Genomic DNA, 16,334 nt, shown 5'->3' with positions numbered 1-16,334 from the left:
TCTGCTTCACTGGAGAACTAAGCACTTCCTGTTGGCAAAGGATTGGCAAAAGGATGAGAGCAAAATCATGACCTTCGAGACCCAAGGCTTCCTTGACTTTATATTTAGGCCAGTGGTCTGCAGCCCTGTTTCAAGAGAGCGACCCAGGGTGTATGCAGGCTTATTGCCGAAGCCTATTACAACTTCGGTTGTAAGCTTCAGTCAATCTGAATATAGCTATTTGTATAGCATATATTTGTATTGTATATGCATATTTCATACATAAATGCGATATAATGCTCTTCACAGGAATACAAAAATAAGATCATATAATCTAGGGGTGGGCATCGATGATCGATTAATTGATCGATAAGGTCTTGGTCGATCACTTATTTCTTTATTTTTTATTTTTTTTGAATAATAATAATGGAAATTAGTTTGTCCACGTGTCACCAGATTGCGTTCGTCTCTCACCCCTGAACATGTTAACATGATCATCTTTTTGAACAAGAACCAGTAGGCCTGCCGCCTACAGTCTCTCGCTGGAGTTTAAATTTAAGTTAAGCTGGACGCTCTTAAGGACACTAACGTTTTCAGTCATCCTCCTATTTGTGAGTAACTGTTTTTTTACTGCTCCTATGGTGAGTTACTTATTTTCTATATTTTTATTTATAACGTAAAATGTGTTTTTAAGTTAAACAATTTAGGCTACTCACTGCCTTGTGGCTTGTTATCTGACTGTAGTGTCTAGTTTGGATGTGAATGAATGAATGTGTGCAATAGCAACACAAATAAAGTTTTTTCCCCAAGGAAAACATGCTTGTTATTTCTGCCCTATTTTTTTTTCCCGAAAAAAAAAGTGATCGACCAAGACCTTATCGATCAATTAATCGATCATCGATGCCCACCCCTAATATAATCTCCAAGAACACCATCCACACTGAGAATGAGAATGTCCAGTTTAAGGCAGGGACAGCACAGAGCTGTCCTCTCCTCAGTAATCTGTCGATCTCTACAGGAGCAAAACAAAGGTCAGGGCAAATCCCACCGGACCACCCCCCACACCACCCCCAATTTCCCTGGGGAACAGGACAGACAGTACCTGAGTACACAGACAGAGCTTCACCTTATTTCTACAGCAACAGCCTGTCACAGCGCAGTAAAGATGACCTTCTTTGGCTGGTGAATTGAATTTCCCATGTATGCCCAACATGTAAGAAATGTTGTAGAGAGAGATCTACAGCTGAATGAAAGACCTACTCTAAACATGAACTGCTAAGAATAGCTGAACCTTACTGCAAACACTTGCCTTGGAGCTCTGCATTATTCAAGCACAATGACCCATTAAACTATAACCTTTCAGAGAATTACAGAGAGGGCATAGAGATGACACTGAACATTTTAGAAAACAGGCTTAAGGATAATAAATGGATGTAAAATGTGTTTACGTCCTAATAACGTCTCATACCTCGTTAAAATACGTCAGACAAGTGTTTTTGCACTCCGACCCTATGCCAATGATTCCCAGAGAGCAGCGTGCTACGCTCTAGCGCTGTTCAACAGAAGGACCTTGCATGGGAAACGGCATTCTTGGGAGATCATTTTAAAACGCGATTTATGAATTTGTGAATGTGGGAATCTACTATTAATGAAAACAACAGATCGACCGGATTACAGGGTAAAATCCTGCTTTAACAGACTGTTGAAAGTGATGGGGAAGAAGAATGCATCTTTCTCACACAAAAAGTAGATTACTATGTCTCTGACATAAAACTCTCACTCAACAGGGGCAAGCAAACACACAGACAGACAGAGAGCACTCAGCACAAATCACACAATGATCTGTTCTCAAAAGAATCCTTCACCTTTCATCCCTTCAGCTTTGATTCTTTCCCACTATTTCGTCGCTGGCCTCTGAATGCAACAGTAACAGAGACCCCTTTGCATCGTATCACCTGTGTCCAATAAAAAAGCTTCAAAGCTTTTGTTGTGTGGCTCACTCCTCTACTCTTTCCTGCATACGCATGCCACACAAGCCAGGGCCAATGAATGGCTGTGCCAGTCAACCATGCCCTCTTTTCATGGCGTAAGGGGACACACTGGGCTGCCATGCTAATCTGCATTGTCCTCAACACCCTACTGGGCCCCAGTAATACAACTGTATATGCATTGTCCTCCCAGTTTGATAATCTTTCAAATCAGTCTAGACAGCGGAGCCTCTTTAGCATTTGGACCCCCATAGACCCTCCCCAGTGGCCCGGCTTGACCCACAGTAGCACGACTCCAGGGCCTTCTCATCCAATCTAAAGAGATTGAGCTAGGGCTTTTCACGCCAGTTCCAGCGATTGCCAACTGCTCAATACAATTTGGAGAAAAAGGATGAGGGCACTTCCGAGCTGTTAATAGTCAAACAAAATCAAGCTGGCTTACATGTCAGCGAAAAAGCGACAGCGGGGGGGTGGATAAGAGCAAGCCAATGTGAAATGCAGAACGCCTTTAACCCTTTTCCCACAGACATAATAGTGTATACTGGGAAAGTGGGCGGTAATAACTATGAATATTTCATAGAAACACAATGTTATGGCATCACAAGCATGACACTTGACTTGTTAAAAGCTAAATGAAGGGGACAGAATGCTTTTAGAAACAGTTTCTTTAATACCAAAAAGCAAATCGTCTATTTATTTATTTTTTATCGAGAGGCGTTATCACACACCAACTTTTAATAACATTTTACCAGCCACAGGTAAAAGATTTACCAGAATGCCCTATCCAGGTCAGTCTACACAGACGACAGTAACGATAAATTATCAGAAAATGCTTCTATGTAAACGGCACTATACTGGTATGGGTGAATAGCCCCCAAGATGCTCAGGATGAAACACCAAAGTGTGACTTGTCTTTGTGTGTGCAGTGACGCATCCTTAGCCGAACACGACTAACAAACACACGCTGCTGCCTGCATCTCCCTAATGGTGCCCTGAAGGCAGGATGGGGAGGAGGGACAATGTTTTACCCAGCTACTCCATCTGCATGCACGCTGGATGAGAACGGGCAGGCGAGGGGGATATATTTAGCGCTGTCGCTCATAGGTGACCTTACCTCCGTACCGTCCAATGAGAACATCCTGAGACAGCTCTATATGAAGCATCACAGGGGGATAGGGGAGGGACACACCACAACCTCAGCTACTCAACCAGAGGAAATGTGTGACTCTGTGTGTGCTTATGGCGCTCTCTGCATTGACATGCATATTTCCTCAGCATAAATGTTCCCCACTTTGTACAGATGGTTAATTTCCAACTGATTGTACTTCTCTGTCTTAGGGGGGTTTGATTGGTTAATAGGTTTGAGCAGAGGACTGCAGGCTGGGGCCCGTTTCCCTACTGTGTGGGTCCAGGTGGGAAACTGTGGGGAGTTGTGTAATGCTGATCCATTGAACCGATTGGAGTCAGATTAGCAATGCTTAGGCTACAATTTACAATCTGCAGCTAATCCCAGAGGCTCTGGTTCGTTTTACACCATATGATCAAGGGATTTTATAGCAATCCCATATGTTTACAAGCACAAAACCCAAGAAATCTTAGGAAAACTGATATGGGGACATGTTAGCGCCATTGAACGACGGCCTAAAAATCTCACATTACCTGTTCATGATCATAGATGTTGCCAAAAACTCTCTCAGCCGTTTGGAAAGTGACATGTCAAAAGAAGCATTCATAATGCACCTTTGCCTCTGCTTTAATGATCATCTCACACTCAATGCACAAATGGTGGTTGGGGAGCATTGTATCGATGCATGCTATGCAAATTCATGCAACATGAAATGATTTATTGACCCTTTGTATGAGAATCAGCTTTGTTGTTCATCGCTCAAATTATGCAAATCACAGGCCTAACTAGTCTCTACCATTTATTACACACAATACTATAAATCAGGAGACAAAAAAAAACATTTCATTACAGAGAATTGTGGCCATTTGGTGCAGTCAGAATGTGGGGGAGTTTGGTGCAGGGATGGGTGATTCAGCATAGAACAAAGGGTGCAGAGAGATCAGGGTAATCTCAAGATGGACAGGCTTAACATCAGCATCCCACAACACAAAACCTGGTGTGGTTATGTAACAGCTAAAACCACTGTTTAAAAGCATCTCTTGACGTATTATTACGGGACATCAATCAGCCTTGGTATTGCATAATTGCTTTTTAGAGTGCAATCTCTCTCACCTTCTCACTCTCTTTTCTTTTTTTCCACTTTCCCTCTGTCACCTCACTCTCTCCCTCATTCCTTCTTTCTTGGTCTTTTTTCCTCTCTCTTCTTCTCTCCCCCTTTCTCTGCCTCTTTTCAATCTCTCTGCTCTCCACCCCTCTCTCCCGCTCCATAAATATCAGCCATTCCATTGGGAGTCACACAGTTGTCCTGGGTTAGAGATCATGGGGTGTGGCATATCAGTTTTCAGAAGAGATTTGCCATCTGTCAAATGAGAGGTTGTGGAGATGTCAATGAAGGTGTTTAAGGCTTAATCCCAACCTGATCGTACAAATATGACGGTTAGGCTACCCTTTTAAAGTGAAAGGATTAAGTAATATTTGTACAACTTAAAAGTACATCATGACTACTGTAACATGAGAGCTGCTCTAAAAAGGAAATAGTGTATAATCTTTAACAACAGGAGTTAGGACTAAAGGGTACACATGGCCTAGAATATAGAGCAGAAGAGATAATCAACATAGGCTACATGGTAATTGTATTTAAAGCCTTCATGATGAAGGAGACTGCGACTTATCTGATGGAATATAAATGGTGAAATTGATGTCCAACGCTGGAGCAATTTCGTTCTTCACTGAGTTCTGTAGCTGTAAGTACAGTAGGCTTTTTTCAAACCAGCCATCACATTCTTATCCTACAGTAGGTCTAAGAATCATCTCACCAACTGATATTGGATGGGAATCAATCTTTTCAGTCCATCCATTTATGACATAAAGCCAATGAATAGCTAGTTCAATACCTGTCACTCCAGGGCCAGGGCTTTCGACCACTGCCCCAGACCCCACTCTATTTTCAGGTGAGGCCCACTCCACTCTAGTCCCCTTGGCTGTGGTGGGTGGGATGTTCACTTCTGACAGGACATGTCTAGGTGCATGTCCCAGCAGGTTCACTACCATGAAGGTGGTCATCTATGTTGGTAGGATACACCTAGCTGTGTGCTCAGACAACACTGTGAATGAGCAAAGAGCTGTTCATCAGCGACAACGGTTGAGGCTACAACCAGTGAAAGTGGGTCAACCTACACCTGGCAAGACATCCCTACACACACCAACAATCTCTATGCAAATTAATTTAGGTACAATGAATTCAGTGGCGTTGTTCCTCTTATTCATCCAGGCAAGTTCCATTAAGATAATAATATCGTTTTCAAAGGAGTCCTGGGCAAGATGCACAGTAACAGCTTAACATTCACAGTTTAAAATACAATATTTCAACACAATAAAAATAAAACAATGTGTCAACAGCAGCAAAACAACAACCATAAACAGACAAAGCTGTGATGTTGTTTACAGAATCTAAATAGCTGGGCTGTGAAAGCTAATGTCATATTGTAAAATAATGCCTTTGATCAAATAACACCGTACTCTTGTGCATTAAAAGATTATCTCAAGCAACACTGGGTAAGACTAAAGCTGATGAGTCACGATGAGACTGATGAGACGCCTATTATAGAAACAGTATAATAGTGGTTCAGGACTTCTATTACGTAGGCCAACATCTGCCCAGCTGCTTGGAAAGAAATGCGACTTTAAACCACTTCCCTTTTATGTCATCATGAAGACCTGAGCCATTGCATTCAAAGCACAGTATGCATATCAAGATGTATGCATAGGGACTACAGTCGCAACCACGCCAAGAGATGTCGTTTGTTTAGGGGTCTTCAATCCAAGTGAGAGCGTGTAGCGACCAAGGTGGGCGCTAGGAAGGTAAGTTACGCAGGCAGGTTAGGAGGCCTACACTTTACAACGTTCAATTAGTGGCATTCACGAGCTCAATAAAATAAATCAATAATTGTCCGACAGTCATGAAAACATAGATTACTAAAGCAGTCATAGACATACATATTGACATTTCACACCAATGTTGCAGCAAACCATTTCAGGGGGTTAGACAGAGCAGAGCAGTACAGAACACAATAACATGTTAGTATGTATGCATACATCCATCCCTATTTGATGCCTTACCTTCAATTGCGATGACATGCTCTCGGATTTGATTCTGGAGAAGGGGCTCGTCCACGCGCTCCAGCAGCTCGTAGATGGAGTAGATGTTGGGATGGACGGACTCGAACCTCTGGATCTCAGAGCGAATTGCAGCCGAGTTCGCAAGATGCTGCTGATAGTTCATGTTGAAAGTTGTCTGTCGCCTTGGCCTTATACGATTGAGCAAAGTTTAACTGATCAGATATCGGTCCTGAACACACACGTTTGACAGAAGCGAACTGAAATAACTGTTTCCCAAACAGTAGCTGGAATGTTCAAAGCCAGGAGAATTCCGTGGGACAGAGCATTCGGCGTGGAGGTGGAGTTAAAATATGCAGAGATCTCGTCTTGTCTCTTGTAAGATAATTAGCTACGGTAACTCAAAAGTGAGTTATTATACGAGAGACATTCGTTTTAAGAGATATGTCCATGCAGCTAGCTGGCAACCACCGTTTCTAAACAACCGACCTGAGCTCTCCCAATCCGCAAATCTGGAGGAGTAACAGTTGTACGGTCGGATGGGCAACACTTCCCCATATCCCCACTCCGTCCCTCGCGGAGTGCAGATAGAAAACCACTGCTCACGTAGATTCACCTTTGGCATTAATTCTTCAGGCCCGGCAAAAATGCGACCATAGTCATAACTATCAACCGATGACAGGGTTTGTAAGAAGGCCCTCTCTTGCTAGCTCGCCAGCTAGCACGGACGTCCAACGCCGGGGACAAAACTCAGAATTTCTTAAGCCCCCACCATTGCATTGTCTGAATGAAACAGACCGAAATAGCAAATGTCCGTGCTTTCCTTAATAGACAAGCAAATCAACTGGTTAATGGTGTAAACAACCGAAAATAAAACATACGATCCATCCAAGCTAGCTAGTGAGCTAGCTAAATAGTTACTAATAGTGGCTGGACGTGTGTTCCGCGCAGCCAAGACTCGTTCCTTGTTTTTGTTTAGCGGTGCCGTTCAGGCGCAGATTAGGCGCAAAACAGTAGCGATTTGGTCCAAATACTGGGCGCCTGCGTTCACGAAAATTCCAAGTGACCAAAACATTACTTTGACGATAAAAGCAATATTTATTTCTTACAGAATGCTGTCGCTTATCCGCATACATAGGTGCATTCCCCTTCCTCCTGTGCCGAGATCCATCCCGTTTGTATCCTTGGACGTCATTCCCTGAATGTTTCCTCCTGGAAAACGCTATAGTATCCATCTGCGCGCAACAAATCCAACACCCGGAAATGTGTTGGGCCACGTCATCGTAAGCGCGTCGGTAAAAGAAACCGCGAGAATCCGCGAGATTAGAATTACAAGTACAATGGCAAATGCAGCTCAGGTGAGAATTTCGAAATATTATTAATGAACATGTTATAGTTTTCATATATGTATTTATTATTTAGGTTGTTGCATGTGTTACGCATTTGGCTGTAGTTTTGTTCATCTAATTGGGTAATTCTATGTGGTTTAGCGTTATCAGATATGAGATTAGATTCAACTTTATTGTCATTGCTGAGTACAAGTACCAACAACAAAATGCAGTTATGCATATAACCAGAAGTGCAAATAGTGACAAAACAAAGATAAACATGTACAGCCGGCAGGGCTAAAAAACGCCGCGCTCAGGTGGGGGGAAGGGAATGACTTTCACGTGGTAATTATTACAACTAACACTAAGTTAAAGATGAACTATATGCTATTTTCGAACTTTGGTAGTGTGTTCACTGTTGTATGTAGGTTGCACATATAATATTTTGAGCTCAGGTCACATATTTTCAAGCAAGATGAATTAAAGGAATGAAATATTCAATTTAAAGGAAATGAAAGTTATTTGGAGTCACATTCGATACATTCACCTAATTATATTTTATTCTTCCATAGACCAACATGATGTTTCCAGATGGACAATATCCTGCGCTTAAGAGATTGGACTTGGACACATTCCAGTGTCCATGTTGTCACAAGGCAGGGAAGTACCCTGCTCTTCTATCTCATATGCAGTTCCACCATAGTTCTGCTGTGAAATATGGAGGTAAGTCCACCTATATATTATCATGTCATCATTTGAATTTTAAATGGTGTTAATGTGTTATTTCTGTGCCCCAGCACATCCTTGGTGTAAATTAGTTTTAGATCAGACATTGTGGGCTCATTTGATGTTTGTGTGAGCTTTCACATTCCACATTAGATTTATATTACGGTTCTGACCTGTTAGCAACGCTGAATTAATTACCTGATGTGGGTTTAATTATTAATTCAAATGCAAAAGTTCAAGTTATAGGCATGGACCCTATGTTATCGAATTTTTATTTAATAAAAGTTTGGGCATTTAGCAGACGCCTGTTTCCAAAGCGACTTTTAATCAATACATTTGACTAAGCAAGTGAATCATCAATTCACCAGTCGTAGCAGGAAGAGTAATCTACCTCAGACCAGGGGTCTATTATTGTTAGTGACATGATTATGTATTGTTCTCACAAACACCTTTTTTCAAATTATGTATTTACAAAAATACAACTTATTGGTATGTTTCTAGTAGGCCTATCTTCTAAATCACTTTCTTTATTTCTTTTAGGATATGCTTTTTATAAATGCTTTTTATAAATTTGTAAATTTATAAATATAAGGGGTGTTGCTGAGAAAATTGTTGCGGGATCCTGGACAGAGAAGACTGGTCTGGATTTGGAGGTATTGTTTGAATGTTACTATCATATTATAGCTATAGTCATAATTACCTACTATTCTCTAACTAACTTTTCTTCGTACAGGGGCTTCCGAGGCAGACCAGTGGCAATGACTGTGGTGTCTTCATGATAATGGTGAGTTATGGTAATGCCACCAAGTGATATGGCACACTTGATTGTTCCTTAAAACCATCAAAAAAATGTGTAAATGTATGTAACAATGACTGACCACCACTTAGTCCTGACCAACATTCTGTTTGTGCATTTGCAAATAAAAAGGTGTGCAATAAAAGGTATTAAGGAACATTCATGTGTGCAGACCTCTCATATCACTTTCCTATGGAGTTATCAGCCATGTACATTTCATTGGATGTGTGTGACTACCTTCTCACTGAGTTATAAGCTGTCACATGGTAATCTTGTCTTTGTGTCTTTTCTCATTACAGTATGCCTGGTATTTCGCCATGGAGGCTACCTTTGACTTCAGCATTGTAAGTATTAAGAAAACAAGAACCCATTATATCAATATGCTATAAGACTTTGAATGCAAATTGAGTAACTGCTCTTTCTTTAGGATGACATGTCTCTCCTGAGAAGGTGGTGGTGTATTGTCCTGGTGGAAAACATTGGGCTGGAAGGGTATGCTGCAGTGCTACAAAAATAATAATTGTATTTGTACATTTATTATCAAGAGGACTTTGGGGTAACACCTGGCCCTACAATTCAACCTTCCGGTGAAGATAATGTGTGTTAATTTCAGATATGGAAGGAAGTTTGCTCACTTTAGTGAGGAAGGCAGAGCGACCCTTCACGACAGTGTCCCACCTGTATTCAGGACCTATTCAAGTGTTAAAAGGAGTCATGCAAGCAACACCATGGTCAGTGCATCTCTCACTAAGTATCTATGACCGTGTGCCTGTTTCTGAATGGGCTACTGCTCCTAAAACACATACTCCATGCAACTTTATGGCACATGCAATATGTTTAGTGGTACTGTGTCATTCTGAATCCAGCCTGGATCTCTTTTTGAAGTAGTTAACCCTTTCATGTAAAACATACTGGCAATAATGGTGGACTCTGTACAGATGCCACTGGACACTGACGAGGACCACACGTACTTCAAGAGGCCTTACAGCTTTCCTCCTAAAGAATTGGTTAGTGTGAATGAAGTTTATTGCATACAAACATACTATCCACCATTCACAGCTGTACACATAGTCATGCTTATGTGTGTATCCTGTTACCAGGGACAAAGATGTCAGAAGCCTGGAAAGTGAAACCACACTTTATATCAGGACACTTGAGGTAGAATGATCAAGGAAAGAAAGTGAGTGACTCATTCAGTACTTAACTGCACCTTTTCATTGTAACATGGTTAAGCACTGTATTATTATTTTAGGAAAGGGCTCAACAAGTTCAACACCAACGAAGAGTGACCAATGACTTGTTAGTGCATTGCATTTGCAATGCATTTTGGAAACATGAGGAGAGTGCTAATACAAATTCCATGACAGTTTGCAACCACTGATGAATGTGAGTTTCTTAAATTAATTATTAATCACTTCTTTATAACATTTTGTCTCAACAGTGAGAAGCAGCTGTCTCACCATTATATGGTCGAAAATGTGAGAAGAAAAGGAAGCTGAAAGACCATAGAGACAATGTTGAAAGAGCACTTGTGCTAAAGTGCAATCAGCAATGATGTCTTGATTGAAGCGCATTGAGTCGTATCTTGTGAGATGCGCTATACAAATAAAGCTTGAATTGATTTGATCCCTTGTACACTTTTTTTGGGCATTTGTGTTGCAACACACCTGTACATTCTGCACTCTACCCTGTTAGGCCCTTATTTTACTCTAGACAGAAGGGTTGTAACACTTGTTATTAATTCCATTTGGTATACCTCATAAACTTTCTTGCATTTCTGGTGTTTGCATTTTACATATTCTAAATATATGCTATCTACATGTCGCACTGGATGGGGTTATTGCTGTTGACTCATCAGAAAGTAAAGACTAATTCACAGAGTGTATGAAGATTCCAGTAAGGGTTTTGTGAAGGAGCCCTAGTGCTGTTGACATCAGAAATAGAATGTTTTATTTAGCTCATCAGTGTGCACTCAGCACCATGGACACCTCCAGCCCAGCACCTTGCACCACGGTTCCTGCCCTGCTCCATGGATGACAACGATGATCGCCTGACCCTTGCCTGACTCCACCAAGTCCTTTGCCTGACCCCTCAAACCTGTTTGACCTAATAAAGTCCCTCACCTGGGGTCATTGACATTCTTTTATTTATATACAGTTAGGTCTGGAAGTATTTGGACAGTGACACAATTTCCATAATTTTGTCTCTGTATGCCACCACAAAGGATTTGAAATGAAACAATCCAGATGTAATTGAAGTGCATTTTACAGCCTAAGGATGGCCTGTTTCAGTTGCATTGAGAGCTCTGTTGACTGCATGTTGTGCGTATACAGCAACAGCCTCCAAATGCAAATGCCACACTTGGAATCAACTCAGACCTTTTACCTGCTTAATTGATAAAGAAATAATGAAGGAATAAATAGCCCACACTGGCCCATGAAACAGCTTTTGAGTCAATTGTCTAATTACTTTTGGTTATTATACATAAGAGCTATAATTCATAAACCCTTCCTTCAATTTGGATGTGAATACCCTTAACCTAAAGCTGAGAGTCTGCACTTTAAGCCCAATAAATTCTGTTGGAAATCTCATATAAGATACGTTAGATCCAAAGTATCAAGGAGTATTGCAGTATTGTGCAGGGCAAAACATATTCTGGAACAGAGGATGTTGTATACTCTATATTGTTGTCTTGTCTTACCCTATTTGAGTTACTGTGTGGAGATATGGGGAAATGAATATAAAAGCACTTTAAACCCATTGATTACACTACAGAAAAAAGCTATGAGGATTTTGATTGATTGATTGAAAACTTTATTAGAAGATTTGCAGAAGTAGGTACATGAAAGTACATATTACATACAAGGTCAACTAACAGGATAAAAACCCAAGAAAGCCACTGGCTTATTTCAATTGGGGTCCTTGATTCTCAATTCATCGTTACATGTAAGACCGACAAAACAAACTAGTACTATCTACAAGATAATACAGACAAATAACTATTACTATCTACAAGATAAAAATACATCCATCATGGGAAGAACAATACAACAAAACATCAGGTATGTACAGCGGGTAGGGCAGGTGGGGACATACACCACAGGTGGGGGCGGGGGACAAAACACAAAGTATGTACAGTGGGTAGTTCGGGTCTTTTAATCTGATTTTTGATTTAGAGGGTCCAGTTACGGATTGCAGCCTCCTGTAAATGTTTTTTGAGAGTGGTTTTGAAGGTGGGCAGTGTTTTGCACTCCTTTAAGATTATAGGAAGGGCGTTCCACATTTTTACTGCAGTACAGATTGTACATGAGGTCGGATATCGTGATCACACTAATAACTTGTTCCTAATGTCAAAAATATGAAGAAAATATGAAGGAAAGCAGAAATATTGCTCTATTGCTCTATTTAAAAAAAGGTTTAAATTATTTTTAATGAAAAAGTATTAGAACGGATGATACTGAAATATATGTATTAATTAATTGGATTATATAATGTAAGCATAATTGTTAAGTATAAACAGGGGTAGGACAGGCTTCTTCCTACTCCTTTTCGAACAATTGATAGGACTGTACTCTACATATTAGTTTTTTTCCGTAGTTTTCACCGTAGTAAGGCCGTAGTAAGGCGATTCATGGTTTACTCCTAGTGTATCCATCTGCGCTGCGCGCATCAAATCCATCACCCGGAAATGTGATGTACCATACGTCATCATACCGCGCCTGCATATTTGCATAACACATTTCCGGGTGTTGGATTTGTTGCGCGCAGATGGACCCTACTCGGAAAACGTCTGCTGCTGCACAATATTGGATTCGCGTCCGACCTTATTGCGTAGAGCTTGCGCAATAAAAGCGGACGTTCGTTCACTTCATAAAGGTTTGAAGTATTTAAGATAAAAACAAAAATGGCTATAACGTATTTGAATGCGTCTGAATGAAGGGGCTTATGTGTGAGCTTTTGGGATCTGCTTGGAAAAGCTCAATGTGATTGTAAACAAGGTAAAGAGATAATTCACGAAAAACGGATTAACAGTGATAATGAGGTGTTACTCAGTCGATCTGCTTGCAAAACTCAATGTGATAGTAAACAAGGCAAATAGGTCATTCACTAATCAATGAAAAACGTATTTACAGCGATACAGTTACTGAGTCTAAAGGGCTCTGCACACAGCGTGCGATTTCTGTTGCGCATCAACGTTCCATTTTGAAGTTTGAATGGAAGTCTATGAGAACATCGCATTTACCCACACACGGCCCCGATTTTAATCGCACGGCGAACATTCGATTCCATTCATTTTGAATGGGACAAAGCAGTGCGACAAAACTCGCACGCCGTGTGCTTTGTCCCATTCAAAATGAATGGAATCGAATGTTCGCCGTGCGATTAAAATCGGGGCCGTGTGTGGGTAAATGCGATGTTCTCATAGACTTCCATTCAAACTTCAAAATGGAACGTTGATGCGCAACATAAATCGCACGCTGTGTGCAGAGCCCTTAAGGCAAGGCAAAACAGCATGATCAAGATCAGACCTAACATTAGAATAGAAAATAGAAAGTATATGCTTTGTTATACATATAGTTTATTGATTGGTAATAAGCACTTTAACATATATTTACTTTTATGTAAACACTTTTATCAACAACAACAACAAAACTGTTATTACAGAATCATTGCATCCCTCATCTGCTACGTTTTAGGTAGATAGAACACTTAGCAGCCTATAATAAAGAGGTGTTAATTAACAACAGCCCTGCCATTTGTATTTAAATATATCAAAATGTCCCTGAAATTGCACTCATGACTGTTACATACATCTGTTATGGATAAAGTTATGCACTGTATTGAACTAGTCTTCACTCTGTGGAGGCTGGTAATGTGTCACCATCAACCCTGTAGATTCTGGTACTCTGTGACCATCAATTATCAAATAATGGACGATACCATCTCGTTTCTTCCCACTGCTAATAGCCTTGATGCTGCATTCATGGTCCGCCACCATGAAGTGTGTCTCTGTGCCATCATCCACAAACTCTCCCTAGACATCAATAAGAGAGACTATATCAACACAGAACAGGAAGAGGATATTCTCATATTATACTTGTAGTTGTTTCACACATCAAAATGACTTGCATATCACCAAGCGTTCATTGCTCTATTCGCACAAGCATTTACAGAATTATGTCCACAGATTCAGCCCCCACATACAGTAGAACATTGAGTCAATCACCTGCCTCAACAACTGGCTTGTTTCAGGGGTCAAAAACTCAGTCCTCATATGCTGTGTTTGCATTGACTATGACTAACCAGGTTGGCAAAAAAAAAGCTACAGGACACAGAGGCACTCATAAACTGGAAGTGTGAACTCTTAATGGGTATTGTACATGAGTAGAGCTTACCATGGTCTCCATTTTCTGCCCATTGCACCATACATCCATTGTATCCTTTTCTGTTGACAGAAAGAGATCATATACATTTCTTTCCTTATATAATATTTTTCAACAAGGGCCTATAGGAGATAAGTAATATACTGTACAGTGTGCATTAGGATGCATTATGTGTATGTATGGGACAGACATAGTGCAGAGTTCTATTATGTTCTATTGTGCTTATTCATGTTACTTGGATCTCTCTCGAATCAGCAAGTCTTACTTGCGATTTGATGTGATGTATAGTTGGTTCACTTACTTAAATGTACTTAAGTCGCTCTGGATAACAGTGTTTAATAAATGACTAATCAACTGCATAGGACACAGTTTCCCTTCCAATCAGATTGGTAGCATGTCTAAAAATAGCCCACACGGTAGTGTTATCCTGTGTAGATTATGCTGCAGACTGAAACAGTGCAGCATTCATTTGAAGGTGTCATTGCAAACTGCAGGCTATTATATGTATAGAGGGTTTTGACCATATACATGTAGCTCTGACAGGCATTGCTCAACACTTATCAATGAGATTACATGTACATTTGTTGAGGCTTACCAAGCACAACCCTGCAATCCACACCATCCAATTTCGTCACCCATGTCTTGGTGATTTTGGATCTGTCATCTATGAATTTCTGCAGGTTCTTTCCATCAATCTCCAAGCTATACTCATAGGCAAAGCCACTCATGGCCTCAATGTGTATTATTGCTTTAGTCTCCATGCTTCCAACAATAAAGGTTTCCCTTCCAACCAGTTTGAACATCCAGTCTCTTCTGATCACCTCCTAGTGAAGAAAGCAAAATGGACAGCCAGATTTCTGCAATCATTGACATTCTGTGCATGTATTTGACAACAAAACCAAATGACAACAAAATCAAAACAAACACATTACACATTTTTAAATAAATTACAGCTGGAATTGGACATTCCAAGGCTTACCTGTCCATTAACACGAACTACACGTCTCCCTGTCGTTGTGCCATGGGAAAATTCAATCCTATGAACCCCATCACTTAAGGCCACTTCCCAGATCGCAACTACATCTCCAGACATCATGTTGACTGTATTTCCAAGGCTCAAGTGGAGACATAAAGTAGACTGCTGTAACTAACACTCACAGATGTCCCATGTACACGTTCTTCATTTCAAAATGCAATTCAATATATTAGCCAAAATCTCAGTCTTTATATGGAATGGACCGGCAAAAATATCTGTGTTCATCACACTGTCCTTCTCTGCTCTGGGTGCCGGCTCAGCATGAAGTGAATTAAGGTAAGAGGCTTACTGGTGCAAGCCTGTGCAGTTACTGCCAGAAGCAATTAGTGCAAGTTGTATCCTTTTTTATTAAGAGTGAACAAATGCTTCATTCTTTATGGCAAATTAATAACCAAATATTCTCTCTCTCTCTCTCTCTCTCTCTCTCTCTCTCTCTCTCTCTCTCTCTCTCTCTCTCTCTCTCTCTCTCTCTCTCTCTCAACACACACACACAGCAACGATTAGTAGAGCTGTCTCATCAGCAACTTGACTGATCTCTTTTAAATGATTATGTTGTGTTCCACAAGTCTCTCCTTGAGTGAGTCCTTTTCAACAGAGATTTACAGAAATCAATTGTTATTTCAATACAAACATTGTGTTTGTATTGAAAGGCATGCAGTAAAATGAATATCAGAAATGTAGACTCTCTATTAGCCTGCCAGTAGATGGCATCGCCCTACCTCTTCTCAGAAAGTTCCTTAAAACCTCTATAACGTTTGCAGTGTAGTTTGAATACACAACAAACTCTCCTGGATAGCAAATCTCAAGGACACAGTTATACCGATATGAATGCAGTGACTACTGCTTGGTCCCCC

General features: G+C 40.6%; 2 protein-coding genes and 1 long non-coding RNA gene across 4 annotated transcripts in view; 1 reads left to right on the top strand and 2 right to left on the bottom strand.

Annotated features, from left to right (window-relative positions):
- The window catches only part of agap1 (ArfGAP with GTPase domain, ankyrin repeat and PH domain 1), a gene marked incomplete at its 5' end in the record, with an annotated part of 128,869 nt that extends 122,493 nt beyond the window's left edge, over positions 1-6,376 (bottom strand). For both annotated transcript variants that reach the window (XM_080526416.1, XM_080526417.1), the window contains one exon: positions 6,214-6,376. In XM_080526416.1, coding sequence (XP_080382542.1) covers positions 6,214-6,376 — 163 coding nt within the window. The remainder of the gene's footprint in view (positions 1-6,213) is intronic.
- A 1,749-nt stretch (positions 6,377-8,125) lies between these two features.
- LOC308153319 lies at positions 8,126-10,632 on the top strand. The gene is made up of 9 exons (XR_013937361.1): positions 8,126-8,261; positions 8,805-8,917; positions 8,998-9,048; positions 9,360-9,404; positions 9,488-9,552; positions 9,674-9,791; positions 9,999-10,067; positions 10,161-10,240; positions 10,502-10,632. It is a non-coding gene; the product is annotated as an uncharacterized lncRNA (long non-coding RNA).
- A 3,274-nt stretch (positions 10,633-13,906) lies between these two features.
- LOC308154134 (fas apoptotic inhibitory molecule 1-like) lies at positions 13,907-15,540 on the bottom strand (the record flags this gene model as incomplete). Its single annotated transcript, XM_080527311.1, has 4 exons — positions 13,907-14,095; positions 14,457-14,506; positions 15,040-15,268; positions 15,424-15,540. The coding sequence occupies 4 exons, from the start codon at positions 15,538-15,540 to the stop codon at positions 13,907-13,909; spliced, it is 585 nt and encodes a 194-aa protein (XP_080383437.1).
- Between the last annotated feature and the right edge of the window lie 794 nt (positions 15,541-16,334).

Source organism: Nansenia antarctica (genome assembly GCF_963989245.1).
Source record: "Nansenia antarctica genome assembly, chromosome: 3".
NCBI classification, from domain to species: domain Eukaryota; kingdom Metazoa; phylum Chordata; class Actinopteri; order Argentiniformes; family Microstomatidae; genus Nansenia; species Nansenia antarctica.
Note: the sequence above shows the minus strand (reverse complement) of the source record. Positions and strands in the feature narration are given on the sequence as shown.